Source organism: Leptonotus elevatus, chromosome 2, assembly GCF_054856555.1.
Source record: "Leptonotus elevatus isolate MCC_2025b chromosome 2, RoL_Lele_1.0, whole genome shotgun sequence".
In the NCBI taxonomy this organism is placed as follows: domain Eukaryota; kingdom Metazoa; phylum Chordata; class Actinopteri; order Syngnathiformes; family Syngnathidae; genus Leptonotus; species Leptonotus elevatus.
In genome coordinates, this window is record NC_141240.1 from 20647220 (window position 1) to 20661618 (window position 14399).

Genomic DNA, 14399 nt, shown 5'->3' on the forward strand with positions numbered 1-14399 from the left:
CTGAAGTATGACTAAATGTAAATTTAGTCTTGCTGAAGGATGTCTCCGGATGATCACTGAACCAGATATACAGATTAAGGGTAATCGCCTCATCATGCCTCATTGTTCATGTCATGACTGGTCATTTGGTGCCTTTTTGTGTGTGTGCGTGTTTGTGCCTGAACGTAAGAGACAGACGTTTGACATTTGACCCTTATCTATTTTGTCGTTTTGCACAAGCACAATTCTTAATTCAACAGGGGTAAGCCTGTTTGAAACATGTGTTTTTAGCATTAGCACATAAACACTACTATTCTGATTTAGTAACACAACGCCAACAAACATCTTCATGCAGGACAACAAAGGACACTTTTTTTTTTTTTTATTAAATCTAGATCGAGGAAACAGTATTGTTGAAATGTGTCACTTACTATGCATTCATCCATCCATTTCTTTAACCGCTTAATCCTCATGCAGGGTGGTAATTTTTCCAGCAGTAATTGTAGTAAACTCTGCGTAATTCACAGATACATGTGGCTCAGACACTTGCATTCGAATTCCTCAAAGTCCTATCCTATGTACTTGCCAGTTGTTTTTCTGGTGTCACTCTACTAATTGATGTGTCTGTGTGAGGATTCCACACATTAATAACAACGTTCCAAAGGAGATGGGTATTTTGTTTTTTAATTAAGTGGAAGCAAATTCTTTAAATTCTCTATAGTAATCTATAATAGGGATGTACTATTTTTTCACTGACAAAAAGTTCCAGTATAAGTGCTTACAATTGAGTAGCTACTGGCGAGTACCAAAAATTGATTTGTAAATACCGTTATCTTGCAAATAAAAAAAAAAGTGTTTTATTTCTACCAAAACTGATTCAAAACAAGTTTTTCTTTAGCCTTATCATTACATACATTTTTAAATCCAACTGCATATTCTTCTAGTATTCTTGCCTCACATTTCACCAAAATTATGTTTTAGTTCAGAAAATCAGTTTAACAATAGTGGAAAGATTAAATAGTCATTGCAGTATTCTCTTGTGGCTTCTTCATAAATCCAGAGTGCAACTAAAAGGCCAGAAGAGGGCAGCATTGCCGCACATTTGCTGCTCCAGTACAGCACACTGCTGAACCCTTTGACACGTTTGCTGAATTCAACCTCTCTGATTGTAAGGATGTTTTTGTCCAGCAATAGCGTTTTATGACGCATGACACGCAAGAACATGCTTACTCATTCATGTCAAGTTTTTCGAACGTTTCGAACTATTCTAATTTTGTTGTTCATCTAGGTTTGCACTAACAATTAAATGATGTCACAGTGTCCCTCTGATAAACCGTTTGCTCCTTCTGAGTGCAGAAATGTGATGCGTTGCTCTGAAGTGAGATGAGAGGAAGAATCACTGGTATAAAAATACGCCACAACTGTGCTTATATAACAATAGAGACGTCAGGGTTGTTTACAAATAGTAGTGCCTGCTAAATGGACACATAGAAGCCTGCGTTAGGTTGCAAATCACTCTTTAAATGCACATTTTAAATGCTTTCCTGACTATGGAACTATCACGTGACAGAACTTCACTGTTTTTGAAGAAATAGATGTGTCAACAGTCGTCAAGCGATCTTGTTTGTCTCCGTAATAAGAGGTAAGTACAACGGGCGGGGTTTGCAGTGTTGAATGATCGGAACAGCCAATAGGTGGCCTCGCAGCTGGATGATTGACAGACACGCCCCCCTATGACTCAGTGTTCTCCTGTGGTTTTAGAGCAGCGCGTCACATGTTGTTTTTCTCTACAACCGGATCAGTCCTACGGTACTCTAGCTCGCACCGTTTATTTTATTTTTTATTTTTATGTTTTACTTTGAACACAGCGGACACGTCTGCAATGGATTAAATAAAAACAGCGTCGCCGAAGCTTTAATTTCGCTTTTTCGAATTGCGCGCATTCTGGTGCTCGGTGACGAGCGATGGCAAGTCCTCCCGGGGCGGCGGGACACCTGTTATCTAATGGCGTTAAGAAGTGCGGCTACTTGAGGAAGCAGAAACACGGACACAGGCGATTTTTCGTGCTGAGGGAGTCCGCCGACGGCTCACCGGCTCGGCTGGAATACTACGAGAGTGAGAAGAAATGGCGGAACAAGGGCGCCGCCAAACGGGTGTTAAGTTTGGACTCCTGCCTCTGCGTCAACAAGCGGGCGGACGCCAAACACAAACACCTGATCGCCCTCTACACCAAGGACGAGTACTTCGCCGTGGCTGCGGACAGCGAGCAGGATCAGGAGAGCTGGTACGTGGTTCTGACCGACCTCCTCGCGGAGGGGAGGGTGTACGACAGCCCCGCTTCCACCTCCTCCCTCGTCGGCTTTGAAGAGGCCAACTATGGACTTGTTAGCCCAGCTACAGAGGCATACAAGGAGGTATGGCAGGTTAATTTAAAATCCAAAGGTCTGGGTCAGGTGAAGAACCTCACGGGAGTGTACAGGCTTTGTTTATCCAGCCGAACCATCAGTTTTGTGAAGCTGAACTCCGAGGCTGCCGCGGTGTGTTTACAGCTCATGAACATCAGGAGATGCGGCCATTCTGAAAGCTTCTTCTTCATTGAGGTTGGGCGATCAGCAGTAACTGGGGCCGGGGAGTTCTGGATGCAGGCGGAGGACTCGGTGGTGGCCCAGAACATCCACGAGACTATCCTGGAAGCAATGAAAGCCATGAAGGAGCTCTCCGAGTTCAGGCCCAGGAGCAAAAGTCAGTCAGCCAGCACCACCCCCATCTCTGTTCCCACGCGGCGCAACCTCATTAACTTGCCACCAAGTCAGACGGGCTTGGTGAGGAGATCCAGAACGGCCAGCGCTGTAGCCACATCTCCAGGGAGGAAGTTTACCTCCTGCCGGGTGAGAACCTCCAGCGAGGGCGACGGAAGTGCGCCTCGGCCCGTTTCCATGTCAATGCCCGTGAACGAAAGACCCGTCAGTCCGAACCCTGGCGCTCAACTCAGCCGATCCCACACTCTGAGCAACGGGCGCACCTGCAGGATGCTCGAGTCGTCCTCCAACCTGCATCACAGCCTGTCCATGCCAGGGTCCAACTCCCCTCCGGCCGTCTCCAGCCCCATCAGCATGTTTCCCGGGCATAGCCTCTCCACTCCCAACAAGGCTGGACTACCTTTCAGTTGCAGCGGGTCGCTCGGCGACACCGGCTTCATGCTGTGCGACGATTACAGTTGCAGTCCAGTTGAAGCAAAGTTCCTCCCCCTGACCCGCTGCGACACCCCCGACTCCCTGTCGAGCACCCCTTCATCCCGTGACATGAGCGACCCTTGTGGCTACATGCTAATGCTGGGGGCTAAGTCCAGAGCGAGTGGCGAAGGGGTGGCGATGGATAAAGCTTACAGGAAGCGAACTCACTCCCTCACCACGCCACGTCAACAGAAAACAGTGGCGCCGCTTTCTTCCGCATCCCTGGATGAGTACACGCTCATCCAAGCCCGTGATGGTCACAACTCTCATTCCGCCTCACCTAAAGTCTGCTATCCAGAAGATTACGGAGACATAGAGATCGGCTCATCCAGAAGCTCTAGGAGTAACCTTGGCGACAACGGCTACATGCCCATGACTCCAGGTGTGGCACTTCAATCAGGCAAGGTCGACAACTACGTGCCCATGAGCCCCATGTGCGTCTCCGCACCAAAGCAGATTGTCAACCCGAGAGTGCACCCTCACGGGGCTACCAGCAGGGGTTACAAAACCAGCTCCCCCTCCAGCATCTCACTGGAGGACAACGGCTACATGCGAATGTGGTGCAAGTCCTCCGTGGAGAGCCCAGACAGGCATGGCGAATACATGAACATGTCACCCGGAAACCCACCTGCACTCCAGACCCCGCCTGATTATTACATGGGTTTAATGGCTGGAGAACCGACATCGGTGAGAACGGCGTACCACCCCGGCTCCCTCTCGCTCCCCGCTAAAGTCCAAGCTTCCAAGAATGATGACAGCAGCCAATATGTGTTGATGAGCCCTCAAAGTTCGAGGCAGAGAGCAGCGGATGCGGACTACTACTCCATGATGCAGCCCGCAGCAGCTCAGGATTCGCCGCTGAGTCCCGCAACCGCATCTCCAGCCAGACACAACCGGACTCCGAACCTGACCCACAGAGGGAGGCTCGGCAGGCCTAACAGGTTGTCCCTCGAAACTCTCAGGACCCTGCCTAGCATGCATGAGTACCCCCAGCCCGAAGAACCCCGCAGCCCCGGAGAATACATCAACATTGACTTCAGCGGCACCCGAATCTCGCCGCCTTCCACCGAGAGCCAGTCGTCATCTCTGAGTTCTAGTGACGAAGGTTCCACAAGGCTCTGTCTGACTTCCTATATCAAACTTGAGAGGGCCTTGCACCAGCCAAAGGAGGCTGTCGCCCTTGCTGCAGAACACCCGGATGCGCTCCCAGATCTCTCCTTGTGTCCCAGCTCAGAGGAGGAGGGGCAGGAAGAGCCAAGAGAAGGTGAAGACGGGCAAAATGAATATACAGAAATGACGTTTGGGATGACCAGCTCACCCCCGCAGCTTGTTCCTCAAATAACAAGGTATGTGTGTTTCAATGTTAGTTTTGTTTTGTTTTTCAAACCATGTATTGTAGTTGATTCACTTAGAATCATCAGCTCAAGGAAGTTCAACATTTTAGGGCAAGTGACTGATGTTCAAGGAAGTAGTGAATGCTAAACAAAGGCTTGTATGTGTATTATATCAGAATGTGGACCTCTCCTTTGGCCAAAATTTAAATTGGTGCCAAATTGTAAACACTGATACTTGTCTCTTGTCTAGGCATGGGCCCATTTGGTGGTTTACCGTAGTTTTAAAAAGTCAAGGTTTCAATAACCGCTAATATTGTCTGTCACGGTCTTTCTTTCTTTCTTTTTAGGGGACTTCTAAGCAGGGCATAATGATTGGCTGTTTGAACTTTAGAGAGTTGAGCAAATAGGGGTGTGAATTGCCTCGTACCTGGCGATTCGATTTGTATCACGATTCATGGGTCACAATTCGATTCGATACCGATTAATGGTATCTGGTAATAATTGTACTATATTTATCTTAACATATTTGTTTATATAATTTATTTTATATAATAAAAAAATTATATTTACACCTAACGTGTTTCTTCTGTACCAAATATGCCATATTTAGTTTAAAAGCAGTGTATAATGGAGGGGGAAAAAGGCTTCCTTTTATTTACAGAAATATTTCAAAAAAGGTCATTTTGTAGTGCTAATTTTAATACGGTGAAACCGCGTTATTTTTGCTCACAATTCTCATACTGTCAGAATATTGGCCCATGCTTACTCTTGTCTTTCGCAGTAATGATATCTTTTAATATTGAATTTAAGGTTTGTTGTTTTGTCATTGTCTTCCGTAGTAGCCAAAGCAGCAGAGGGAGAAGGCGTTCACTGGAGGATCCGGCCGTCCCAGAAGAACTTGGTGTCTTTCTCCTTGGGGCCGCTTCGTCGTCCATGCTGGACCCCGACTGCTCCGCCAAGGTGATCCGCGCCAACCCGCAAGGACGCAGACGCCACAGTTCGGAGACTTTCTCCTCCACGGCCACCGTGACGCCCGTCTTCCCTTCGTTTGCCCGCGGTGAGACCGGGAAGAGGCACAGCTCCGTGGAGAACATCTCCTCGCGGAGCAGCGAGGGCTCCGACGAGGAGTACGGCAGCCCCGTAAACCGACAGGGTTCCGCCGCTTACCCGAACGGACTCAACTACATTGCCTTGAATCTGCTGGACAATAAATGTGATGAGCTGGTTGCCTTCAAACCAGTTAGCAGCTGCAAACAGGGTATCAATGGATTACACAGCACGCCATATGTCTGCTTAGGCTTCAAGGAGTCTGCAACTACTGTCAAAGGTGAGCCTTTTCATTTTTTGGGCAGCCATTGACCATCACTTCAAATAGTCTCTTGATTTCACATACAATACAGGGTGAATGTTGCCTTTAGGTGCTCTACTGAGTTTATTTCAAACTCGTACAAAAGGAAAAGAACACCATAGTAGAGATACACAAACTGTTTACGAAAAAATTTGATTTACATATCTAAAAGGGAATTTGAAGAACTCAACTATATTTTAATTACCTTATCAGCAGAAGGCATTAAAAGTTCTCCTAGATTTTGTACTATGGTATAAATGAATAGCATTAGTATAAAATGGTGATACATGGCAATACAAATATGTCTTCTATTAAAATGATGTGTTTTATGTTTTGTTTTGTTTTTTTAACCACCAGGCTTAGCAAGTTTTCTCTGGGAAACTGTGAGAGATATTATTTAACCATATTATTATTATTATAGTTAGCGTGAAAATTTATGTGAAAAAATAATCCTGAGTAAGTGAACGCCTCAATTTTTATTAAATGCATACATTGAAAATATAGCAGGATGCGTATCAAATTGTCTTTTTGTCAGAGATGAAAGATGCACACTCCTAATGTTTTTGTTTTTTTAAATCTCTTTTTGAACTAGTTGCAATTCAGACATCCTACTGTGCTGCATTCAAACTTGCATTTGTTTTCCTGTTATGTATTTTTTTTTTGACTGGGTTAGAATGAAATCTGGATTTAATGACAAAACAAGAGGCATGCAATTACAATTTCTGCACATTTTATATCTTCTCAATTAGAAACCATGTGGTTAAATCCTGACATTTGACAGTGAAGGCAACACGAGGCTGCGGTGAAACGTGACCGGGTCGAGAACAGTGAAGTAAACAACCCTGTGAGCGAGTGTGACGCTGCTGCGCGTCGCATGCAAATACTTTCACTCACAGTACAGCATGTACGCCATTTCTAAGAATGAACTTTTTTTTTCTTTTCAAAGCAGATGAGCGCTTGGAGCAAATCGTTCCCTTTTAAAATGACAAAGAGGTTCTAACAGTCTTATGTTTCTCTGGTTGACTGTATTTACAATAATGAGGTAGACTTTCTCTAACTTGTCTTCAATGGGCTGAAGTTAATTCCGGTTGTTATTTTTCAGTTGGCTCGGCATTAAGAATGTGTTACACATCAATGGTGATCTCTATGCACTCCTCGCCATATGATCAATACCGCGTTCCAACACATTCCGGTGAACAAAACAGGCAAGCATCCGTCGGAAACGGAGAGGGCCAAATGTTGTGGTGAAATTGGAGCTGTGTGCGCAGCGAGCTCACATGTTTCTGTGAGCACTCAAAGGTCAGAGACAGCGCGTGGACCTTTGAGAGCTGACATGTGAGATCTGGCACAAGTGAATGGCTGTCCTTGAAGGCAAGAAGGGGAAACAACAAAGCGGTTGTGTTGCTATGTGGCTGTCAGGTAATTGCATGTCAGGTCACAATATTCCTTATTGCATCCCAAGCAAGAAACACTTAGGAAGGAAGAGGCTGCTGCAGCAGAAAGTACCTTTTATTTCACCATTGGTTCTTGGGCGGGTAGCATAGCTGTTAATATTATTATGTCGTTCGTAAAATGCAAAATGCCTTAAAATTTGAGCGGTGGAGCTGGATTTTGATTTGAAGCAGAGACGGGCAACTGATGGTGGCGAAAGTCACAAATATTTTGCCCATTTATTTATTGAATATGAATGAACATAGAGTGAGATTAATGAAACCAATACAACTGAAGTTGACTCGCATGGCATCCACTGACTCACAATTTGCTCATGCCTGGTTTAGAGTTTTGATTTATTCTCGGAACTGAGATTGTTTGCTTCTACTAAATGACACAACAGCACGTATGTGGCTTCAAGACCTATGTAGCAAAACCTTAATGATACAAATGTCTGGGTGATCGAATCAAACATAATGTTAACTCTTTCAGTGATTAAGAAAAATTGTACTTACTGCCCCAAGAAAAAATAGACTAACATTTCAATTTTTGAGCATTTTTATTCCTGTTTATGTCTGCCGATGTTCACAGTGTCACTTATTTTGCTGCTTGGCTGGCGTGATTGCAAGAGTGAATGAATGCATGCATAATGGCACAAGGAGACGCGTGCAAAACCCCCTTCTGCCTCATTAGGCCCTTCACTTAGCAGAAGAAAGACAAGCAGAAGTGGGAGGGGCCACCACAGAGTATTGAATGCTTTGCAGGAAGACGAGGAGAATGGATGGTTGCTCTTTAGCCACCAAACGCACTCACTGGGCCGGCAGGCGTAATGGCTTGTTTACCAAAGATTCCAACTCACTGCTGTGCAAAATGGAGGCAGGTTGAAGTTTTCTTTGGCTTTCTCACTTTGCAGACGTCACATTAGACTCTGGCACCATCAAGCCTCTCTGCTGCTGATTAGTGTGGATGGAAATGATGTGGACATGTGGTCACTTAAGTCAGGGTGCGTGCAGCTATTGATGATTTTTTAGAATCAAGCAGTCTACCAATTAACCGTCGCTAAATCGAGTAATTGGATTAAAATTAGATTTTGCTGTTGTAGTAATTAACTCGTTCACTCCCTGCCATTTTCACTGAAGCAACCCCCTTCGTTGCCAGCTGTTTTACTGGATTTGACAGATTTTGCAAGGCCCACAGACGATTGCGTTGTATTGCTATAAAAACATGGAACTGAGCAAAAGAAAGATTAGAGTCTCTTCTTTCATCAGGAAAAAAAGTATATTTCTGTTTCCGTTTAGAATTATAGCGAAGTTTCATCATTATTCACAAACCTGTTTAAAACAGTGGAGGGAAAAAGCTTGTTGCAACATGGCCCTGTTTGATCTCTTATACTCTGCTGCCACCTGCTGGCCGTTTTTGTCTTGATTACCATTGTTTTAAACGTTCTCTTCACTTCAGAAGATGCATCAAAGCCTTCTGTATGTTTTAACATTAAAAAAATGTATTAAAAGTGCCATGGCAATATTTAAAATAGAACGTTTTTAGACGTTTTTGGTAGCGAATGAGTTAAGCTGCATAGAGATGGGGAATACAATAATACGTTTTCTAAATTCAAGGTGAAGCGCGCGAAAGTCAATGAAAAGGCTGTTAATTTTGTTCAGCCGAAAACCCTATACATTAGTGATAACCGACTATTCAGCCACCAAACATTTTCGGCCGTGCTAAATACTTTAGCTAATGCTAGCACTATTGCTATCAACAGTTTTAAACACGGAAACACTTACCGCTATCTCCGGGCGGCGACGGACCTGTACAGGACGCTGTATGTGACTTTGCAGTCCGTTCCCGAAGCCGATGAGCTGGTGCGAACAAATGTATTTATTTATTTTTAAACGTTGGTGAATGTGCGGATTTTAAGTGCGACGCACCTTGTTCCGCCGCACGCATCCGTAACCACCTGTGCGAACTACATTGACTATAAAGTGCAATAGACTAGTGGGGTTGCACAGAACATATTATTGTCAAGAAATGTTTTGGGTTGACTTAAGATTTTTTTTTCTTTTTCTAGGTTATAATTGGTTTAAAAAAAAAAAAAGTTTGAGAACCGTGGATGTAGCTGTCAAGTCAGTAACAAATAGCTCAGCTAGCTACAGAGCTGATGAGCGTAAAAATGTAAGCGCTCGTATGCACATTGATGACTTTTGCATCACATGCAAACCACTTCACAATGTGTTTGAAACCATACCGACCTGTTCGTTCGGTCTGCAACTGAAACGCACCAAGCACCATTAGGAAACTGCATTTTCATCAAGCCGCCACTTTGAGAAAGACAAAAAAAAAATGGCTGTGTGCTCACAAAGACATGTGCTGCACACATGCGTATCCGAACGCATTAGGGCCGCGCCACCTGATACTGTATACTGTAGGAAACAACCATGCATGTAATATAACACAGCAGGCAAAGTGTGTCACATTTTCCAGTCTCTGTGCATATGCGCAGTGTGTGTGTGTGTGCGTGGCAGGATAAAGTAGGCTGGGATGTTCCAGATGGACACGTTAGCTGCTCGATAAGTGCGTGGCCAGCGTAGTGCCGGCCTGGGCTCCAGATGAGATTACGTCCTCCCTCTGCAGGACAGATTAGACAGCAGACCTTGATCAAATGCTGCCTACTATGGAATCAAAGCACGTCTGGATGGATACAAGCTTGTTAATAACCTCATGTAGTCGTGAATGGGAAACGCTCTCGCGAGAATGGTTCAACAATACGTTCTCATTTGGAATGTACACTTTTTTTTTTTGCACTTTTGTTTGCAGTAGTACAAAATCTCATGTTCAGATGAAAAACGGTTAGAATCGGAGCTGTTTTTCTTCAATTGGAAATTTGAATTAGCAGTCAAGTGTTACACAAAAATGTCAGGCTTGTGCTAGGAAGCGGTCTGGCTGTTGTTTCCAGAAGTAAGTCATTTATTACTTCAGTGTAATAAGCAAGAGTCCAACCAATATGGATTTTTTTTTTTTTTTAGGCCAATGTCGATTATGATGTTTGGCTGAATAAAATTCAGAGAACTGATTCATAAAAAAGAAGAAGAAGAAAATCACTTCTTTGTGGTACAAAAAAATTAATGTACCCATCCAAACGACACCGATTGAATCACAATATTTTATCAACTAATTGAAAATTCAAACAAGGAAGAACAATCAAGTCAAGTCCTGCTGACACTTCTCCCAATATGTCTTCCCACACCACCATTCTAATACTTCATCGAGGGCTACCGTCTCCTAATTGGTCGTCCTCGGCTCAGTTTGCGGCCATAGCAACGCAGCCTCCCAACCAGATCCCCCAGCCCTTCCCCCGTCGCTCTCCATCCCGGATTATGTAATTATCACCGTTGCTGAAACGCTTCCCAGCTTCACCTCCGTCTCGACCGATAATGGGAAGCAACGGCAGCTTGTCACATCTATATGGAATCAAATTCTCGGTGGACGTGATGTTAATATAAACCAAAAGGAGACATGTCATTGGATGGAATAACAGGAGTTGATCCGTTGCTTTACGTGACTGAATTATTTTTGGGTAATTTGTATGTAAAATGTCTTTTTTTCTTGTCTTTTGTTTCTTCCAGATTGAAGCAGTCAACTGTCCTCGTGATCAATGTGACCCATTTACCTCTGCGAGTGATGGCCTCCAGACCTCAACGCTACATGAAAACACACGCGCGCGCGCGCGTGTATGTGTAAAGTAGGCCACCATTTACGCACGTTGGTAATTGGCTAAGGGTAAGAAGAGTGTGAGTGTGTGTAATGACGCAACCATTTAGACAGTGAACACTGTTGCCATAAAACCTGACCACCAAGAGTGTGAAAGATACAGAATTATATTTGAGGAGTTTATTTATTTCTTAAGGACGAATGTTTAATGGGTCCCACCCAATGCCTTAAATGTCAATATCGTTCTCTATATTTTCAAAGAAATAAGAGAAATATTCTATTGTCGTATATTCTATTGTCGTATATCTATCTGAACTTCTATATTGTTATTCACTTGGGAAAAGTAGTATTATTTCAGAAAAGTACATTCAAAGTATTTTCTTAATTTGCTATTTATTCTCACAAGATTATTTTTTTATCCAAACGTAAGAAAATATATTTGTAAGTATATAAAGTCGTATCTGAGCTCCACGAATGCACTGCCCCTTCCCGCCATTGTCCCCCACCCTCTTGACACTAATGTGTTACATGTGATTAATATTGTGTTTGTGGAATATGAGTTATGAAGCAAAATCCAGCCGTTTTTATCCATCGCAGGGGGGCGGCCATTTTGCCACTTGCTTTTGACAGAAGGTGATGACATCACAGTTGCTCGGGGCTCAGGCAACAACCAATCACAGCTCACCTGTTTTCTGAACCTCAGCTGTGATTGTGGTTGTTGCCTGAGACCCGAGCAACTGTGATGTCATTTTCACTGGACAGCGAGTGGCAAAATGGCCGCCTTGCTAGATTTTGCTGGAAGCTATGTATTAGCCCGCCTTTGAGATTTTGCATTGTGTTAGCATTAGGCTAAACTGACTTACCTAAAGGCTAAGCTATCTTAAAATACGCAACATGTCATTCTCCTTGTTTCATGCTTACGTTGACAGTAAATGTAAACTCAAAATGGCATAAAAGTGCTTAGAGCTTTAAGTCCTCAGAAAAACTATTCCTGGACCCACACAGTTTGAGACCCAGCGTTCTAAAGAACGAAAGCTTGAGGTGAAATTAAAGCGATGATATGTAATAATTGCATGTGGAAGAGCTTTAGGATGTTTGGGATACTGCACTGGCTTATAATGAGAACTGCATCTGATCACCAACGTACTGTACGGTCTATGCACACCATTCATCTTTGCATTAGCTTCAATGCTAACATTACCAATCACATTACATCTCGGTTGATTGCACTGCACACAACAGTTATTCTGTTAGTGTTAATCAGCTGCTGACGCCATTTTCACTTTGGATTAATAAGCCCTCCAGTCATCATCTGACTTTGTGTTGACAAGTCTTAAAGCGGTAAATATTTGATGTCAGTCCTCCGAGGTGTCATACACATGTGACCGAATCCACCTCCACACTTTCAGGGTACTTTAGAGCTTGTAAACCGTCGCATCAGGGCCCAAAATATCAGTGAGATGGCGACAGGTTTAACATAGTTTTATGACATTTGAGCTGGATACCGGGATGGTACTGGCGTTTGTATTTATTAACTACCTGGATGTGAATACGGTGTAAATAGACAGAGTTTAACTGTAAACTATTCTACTGTGAGAGTACAGAGAATTAATAAATATAGATTTTACTTGTGTTGCATCTATACAGTATTTCTGTAAAAAAAAAAAAAATTTTGGCTACCCTTACTATTATTACTTTCAGGTTTTACAGTGTATTGTATGCTTTCTCCTTCACTGTCTAAAAGTAAAATATTTTCATATAAAAATCAATTGCCTTGTTGACAGACTTACCCTAATGATATATTATGCAATAGTGACCTGAATTTGATCTAGTTTCTAACAGCAGTGGAACCAAATGTAACAAACACACCCATCATTGTATTTGTTTTGGTTTGCTGTTCCTTGTCAAAAAAGAAAAGAAAAGAACATTCTCACCAATTGTTTTGTCTTTGGTGTCAATGTCTACCATTGTACATACGCTTTATTGTGACACTCACAAGAAATTATTATAACAATGTATGGATTGTGGTCAATGATTGCTTTGATCTGTATAAATTGTGCATAGTGACCTAAATAAATCATTTATTTAAACCGGTACAACTGATTTCCTTGTTGTTTGTTTTAACAATGAGGTCGCCAGTGTTTTATACACGACAGGTGCATTTCAATACAGTACTCAAAATTAGGGATGGACCGGTATGGCTTTTTTCAGATCAGATACCGATTATTAGTAGCCAAGGTGGCCAAAAAACGATATTTGGAGCCGATGTTCATTTGCAGTAAAAGTGATCATATTAGCGTCAACATTTTGAATTGTACAAACTTCAACACATTGTTCCAATGCCTTAAAGCATATGTTTATTAAACTTAACTTGTGATTTATTCATACATACAGTATGAATGAAAACATTTATTTATCTAACATGTATAAAGCAAAAAACTAAAGTACTTAGAAAAATAAAAGTAAAATAAAGCATATATTTATATCTTTGACAATAGACATCTTTGTTTTAAAATTCAAAACAAAAAAACTAGCAGGGAGCGCCCAGGTACAGTAGCATGTCTTAAGTTCAATGAATAATTTTACAAATAGATAGCTCCCTGAAGTTTTAATAACATTTTCCAAAAATTCAATATTAACTGAAAGTTTAATCTTTCACTCATTGTTGTTTTCAGTTCAAACAAAATCAAAGCGTGCTTGAAGTTCCCAGTATTTTGCCTCTGTTGCGATGCCAAAGTAATAAAATAAAAATGTTAATTGATCCCATATTGGCCCATGCCGATATGCTTCAAAATGCCAAATATCGGCGCCAATAATCGTCCCGGCCGATTATCAATTTATCCTAATTTAAAATAATTTCTTGTGCAATATTCTGATTTCTTGATGTTATATGTTGGTAGCTGTATGCTAATATTGTCAATTATGATTCAGTAAAGATATGAAAATGTTCACTTTGAGTCTATCATAGTGTCTATAAAAAGTCTACACACCCCTGTTCAAATGCCAGGTTTTTGTCATATTAACTCATTCAATGCCATTGCTATAGATGTCAAAAATTCATTTGAACTATTTCTATTAGTTTAAATTTGTTTCCACTTTTGTTAACAAGAGTATGAAAACCTAGGAAAAAAAATATTGTACATTTAGAACAGATATAAAATTTGTGATTAATCGTGAGTTAACTATTGAAGTCATGTGATTAATTACGACGGCCCTAATTTTTAATCTTTTATTATTGTTTTTAAAAAAAAAGTTATTTTAATTATTATTATTTGTAATAATATTTTCTTAAAAAAGAAAGAAAAGTTTATTAAAAATTAGGGGCATCAGGCAATTACATTTTTTAATCATAATTAATCGCATGAC

At 42.1% G+C, this 14399-nt stretch overlaps 1 protein-coding gene across 1 annotated transcript; it reads left to right on the plus strand.

The window, feature by feature from the left end:
* The first annotated feature begins 1744 nt into the window (after positions 1–1744).
* Positions 1745–13126, plus strand: LOC147178801 (insulin receptor substrate 2-like). The gene is made up of 3 exons (XM_086069243.1): positions 1745–4558; positions 5386–5873; positions 10949–13126. The coding sequence occupies exons 1-3, from the start codon at positions 1944–1946 to the stop codon at positions 10951–10953; spliced, it is 3108 nt and encodes a 1035-aa protein (XP_085925369.1). The 5' UTR covers positions 1745–1943; the 3' UTR covers positions 10954–13126.
* The last annotated feature ends 1273 nt before the right edge of the window (positions 13127–14399 follow it).

Bases quoted from the DNA above. Each gene is read 5' to 3' on its own strand.
- LOC147178801 (XM_086069243.1), top strand. From the start codon at position 1,944: ATGGCAAGTCCTCCCGGGGCGGCGGGACACCTGTTATCTAATGGCGTT. The intron at 4,559-5,385 runs GTATGTGTGTTT...TGTCTTCCGTAG, and splicing joins CTTGTTCCTCAAATAACAAG to TAGCCAAAGCAGCAGAGGGA.